Source organism: Myotis brandtii, unplaced genomic scaffold, assembly GCF_000412655.1.
Source record: "Myotis brandtii unplaced genomic scaffold, ASM41265v1 scaffold842, whole genome shotgun sequence".
Classification (NCBI taxonomy): domain Eukaryota; kingdom Metazoa; phylum Chordata; class Mammalia; order Chiroptera; family Vespertilionidae; genus Myotis; species Myotis brandtii.
Genome location: NW_005371421.1, coordinates 78,798 through 82,795, shown reverse-complemented (window position 1 = coordinate 82,795; position 3,998 = coordinate 78,798). Strand labels below are relative to the sequence as shown.

Sequence of the window (3,998 nt, the reverse complement as noted above, 5' to 3'; positions counted from 1 at the left end):
AGGCAAGGAGGCTCATGGGTCCCGAGGAGCCGTCTTGCCATCCGCCGAGTCTTCCTATCACGATCACAATCATGGGCCGCAGGCAAGGAGGCTCCTGGGTCCCGGGGTGCCGCCTTGCCTGCGGCCTGGCTTTCCGGCGGCCCCTGGGATCGCACACGGGGGCCTGGATGGCGGCTCCCGGTGTCCCGCCCTGCCTGCAGTATGCAAATTAGCCACCATCTTTGTTGGCAGCTAATTTGCATATCACGCTGATTAGCCAATGGGAGGCGTAGCAAAGGTACAGTCAATTACCATGTTTGTCTATTATTAGATAGGATTATTTTAGTACAGCAAGTAACCATGTTTTTGAAAGATTTCTTTTCAATGTTTATAGAATAGTTTAACAAAGATAATTACTGACATCAGTTATGAGTCTGATGTTTTATTTTACCTTTTTAACCAGTTCTAATTCTTGCATGGTTTTCTGTAGCTGTTTCTTTTCCTTTTGAAGTTGTAGCTGAAGTTCTTCAAGTTCATTTACAGAACTGGCATGCTCCTAAAATTAAAAATTAAAAACCCCCAACCCCCACCCCAAGCCAACCAACATTAAAAAGGTATTTGTAAGGAACTATAAATCTGACATAATAAAATACAAAGTGTTTGAAATCTTTCAATATTTAAAAAATATACAGGCAGTCCTTGGGTTACTTCAGACTCGATGTATGTTGTTTCGTGGTTATGTCGCCATCTCCCATTTACAGTATTTATAAAAAAAAAAGTTCCTTCATTTTGACATATGTACATATGTGCTTTATGTTTATTATTTTTTACCACAAAGGTCAGGAATTGTTATCTTTCTTTTAAATTATTTTTACTGTTTCACTTCATTACTGCTGTGTATGTGCTCCATGTGAGTGACGTAGGTGTTTATGTAGGTGGGTTCCGACTTATGGCGAAAATCACGTTACCTCGCACCGTAGGAACGGATCTCCAACATAACCTGAGGACCTACTGTACACTCAAAAGTCATAACTTGGATTCTCAAATTCATAGTTAGCATACATTAAGGAATTAATGAATTTTGCTGTATTAACAAATGCTATTCAGCAATCTTTCCATCTTTTTTGTTGTTATTAATCCTTACCTGAGGATATTTTTTCAATTGTTTTTTTTTTTTTAGAGAGTGAAACAGGAGGAGGGGAATAGAGGTGGGGTGGGGGGAAAGAGAGACACATGGATTGGTTGCGTCCTGACCAGGACTGGGATTGAACCTGAAACCGAGGTACTGTGCCCTTGACTGGGAATTGAACCCACGACGCTTTGGTCCATGGGCCAGCACTCTAACCACTGAACCAAACTGGCCAGGACAATCTTTCCATCCTATATAATAAAAGGTTAATATGTAAATTGTCCCTATGGGCAGGAGTTTGACCAACCGGGAGTTAGACGTGCGCTGACCACCAGGGGGTGGTGCGGAACATGGTGGGCGTCGGTGACACTGTGCTGGCTGTGAGAAGCAGTGGAGGTGCTGCTGGCCCCAATGGGCCCCAATGAGAGCAGGACCACGGTGGGGTGGTGGAGCAGGTGAGCGGGTTGTGCCAGGCCAAGGCAGGTGTGAAGGGAGGCCCTGGCTGACAGCCGGAGGAAGGAAGGACCCGGCTGGTAGCGGTGGCAGGCAGCTGTGGGAAGGGAGGCCCTGGCTGGCAGCCGGCAGCCACTAGGGACCCTACCCATGCACGAAATTCGTGTACTGGGCCTCTAGTCTTGTAAATAATACTTTGATAAAAACATCAATGTATAACATGAATTAATCCCACAGGACTATTTTTACCTTTATCTTCTGCTCTTTCTTAAGTTTCTCATCTTCCAACTCTTTGTCTACCATTGCTTTGGCTTTTTGGACTTCTAAAATCTGTACTTCCAATAACTTGACATTAGACTGTAGTGTTTCAACATGAGCCAGGAGATCATCATTGTCAGAATTTAATTTTTCACACTAGAATGAGAAATTACTCATTACTGTAAACACACACAAAATATATACAGGAATGAAAGAATAAAATGGTATATTAACGCCCTGACCAGTTTGGCTCAGTGGCTAGAGCGTCAGCCTATGGACTGAAGAGTCCCAGGTTCGATTCCGGTCAAGGGCATGTACCTTGGTTGCGGGCACATCCCCAGTAGGAGGTGTGCAGGAGGCAGCTGATCGATGTTTCTCTCTCATGGATGTTTCTAACTCTCTATCCCTCTCCCTTCCTCTCTGTAAAAAATCAATAAAATATGTTTTTTTTAAAAATGGTATATTGCCGAAACCGGTTTGGCTCAGCAGATAGAGCGTCGGCCTGCGGACTGAAAGGTCCCAGGTTTGATTCCGGTCAAGGGCAATGTACCTGGGTTGCGGGCACATCCCCAGTGGGAGATGTGCAGGAGGCAGCTGATCAATGTTTCTAACTCTCTATCTCTCTCCCTTCCTCTCTGTAAAAAATCAATAAAATATATTTAAAAAAATAATAAAAATAAAAATGGTATATTAACAAGAATGTTGGCATAGTATTAAAAAATGAAGATTTCAAAATCAGTTTCAAAGAATGACAATGTTAACTTGAGGATAAGTTTTAAACACTATAATTGTTGATATTAATTTGGCAAACAGTATAAAAGACTAGGAACACTGGCAGATAAAATGGCAAAAATGAAACAAAACCAAGAAATCCCTAAGGGAACTGAGATTAGAGCAAGCATGTCAAACTCAAAGACTAACAGGGGCCAAATAAACAAGGTTTAAGTTTATGTGGGCCACAAAAAAAAAAAGCTTCAATTTTCATAGAAACGTAGGTTTATTTCAATAAAGACATGCTGAATACAAAGGGCTGAAATAGAATATTTTAATAAGAATATTTTTTCTTGAACATTAACTTAGCAAACACTGAATAACTGCACAAATTAATAAGTGTAAGGCAGATAAACCTATTTTTCTTGTTCTCTGAAAGCAAAATATTTCCTGTTTTGCACACCAAACTAGTCAGTCCAAGACTAATGACATGGCAGTTGGCTGCTAAAATATTCGCTGCTAGTATTAGTGGAGAGAAATGGTGTGCCTGTGCGTAAGGGAAATGAATGCAACACGATTATAGTAATCAGTCATTAGGGAACATTGTAGTTCATTATTAATAATTATGTATAAGAGGATATTGTAAAAATTAAGTTAAAAATTTTTATTTAAACATTTCTTACATACCATTATATTGGCTGGACCGCAAAAATATTCGTTGTGGGCCACGAGTTTGACATGCTTGGATTAGAGCAATAAGTAAGATAGGATAGTTGCTAGTTTTTTTCCCAACAGTGGGAAAAGAAAATGAAATTAAGTTTCTGCCTATGTATTAATTTTATTTTATGCAAATATACTGAAAATGAAATATACTTATTATAATTTTCATGTATGCATTTTCTCAATTTAAAGTTACCTGAAAAGTTGAATTCCTTAATTGTCTTGTAAGATCTTCTACTTGATGCTCAAAATTATTAGCACGTTCTTTTTCTATATCCAAGTGCTCTGATTGCTTATCATATTCCAGTAAAAGATTCTTTAATAAAAGACAAAATAATTTAATTTTAGGATATTATTATACACTCAACCAGTCAGACTATAACATCAAGCCATCTTTATATAAGGTTTATGAGTCCATTCTGGAAGCTTAAATATTTACCTAAATTCAACATTTGACAGAATACCTAATTGGCATTATATAATAAGATTATCATAATTCAGATTATTTTAAGTATGAGGGGAATCTATTGAAGGGGAAGAGGATTTTATTTTATACTAGTGGCCCGGTGCACAAAATTTGTGCACAGGGGGGCGGGGGGTTGTCCCTCAGCCTGGCCTGCACCCTCTCCAATCTGGGACCCCTCGGGGGATGTCCGACTGCTGGGCCTAAACCGGCAGTCGGACATCCCCCTCACAATCCAGGACCGCTGGCTCCTAACTGCTCACTTGCCTGCCTGCCTGCCTGATC

General features: G+C 40.2%; 1 protein-coding gene across 2 annotated transcripts in view; it reads right to left on the bottom strand.

Moving 5' to 3' along the window:
- The window catches only part of GCC2 (GRIP and coiled-coil domain containing 2), a 101,792-nt gene that overhangs the window by 51,771 nt on the left and 46,023 nt on the right, over window positions 1-3,998 (bottom strand). For both annotated transcript variants that reach the window (XM_014532101.1, XM_005884654.2), the window contains exons 10-12: window positions 3,447-3,566; window positions 1,811-1,975; window positions 431-535 (exon numbers count right to left, since the gene is read on the bottom strand). In XM_014532101.1, the coding sequence (XP_014387587.1) occupies window positions 431-535; window positions 1,811-1,975; window positions 3,447-3,566 (390 nt within the window). The remainder of the gene's footprint in view (window positions 1-430; window positions 536-1,810; window positions 1,976-3,446; window positions 3,567-3,998) is intronic.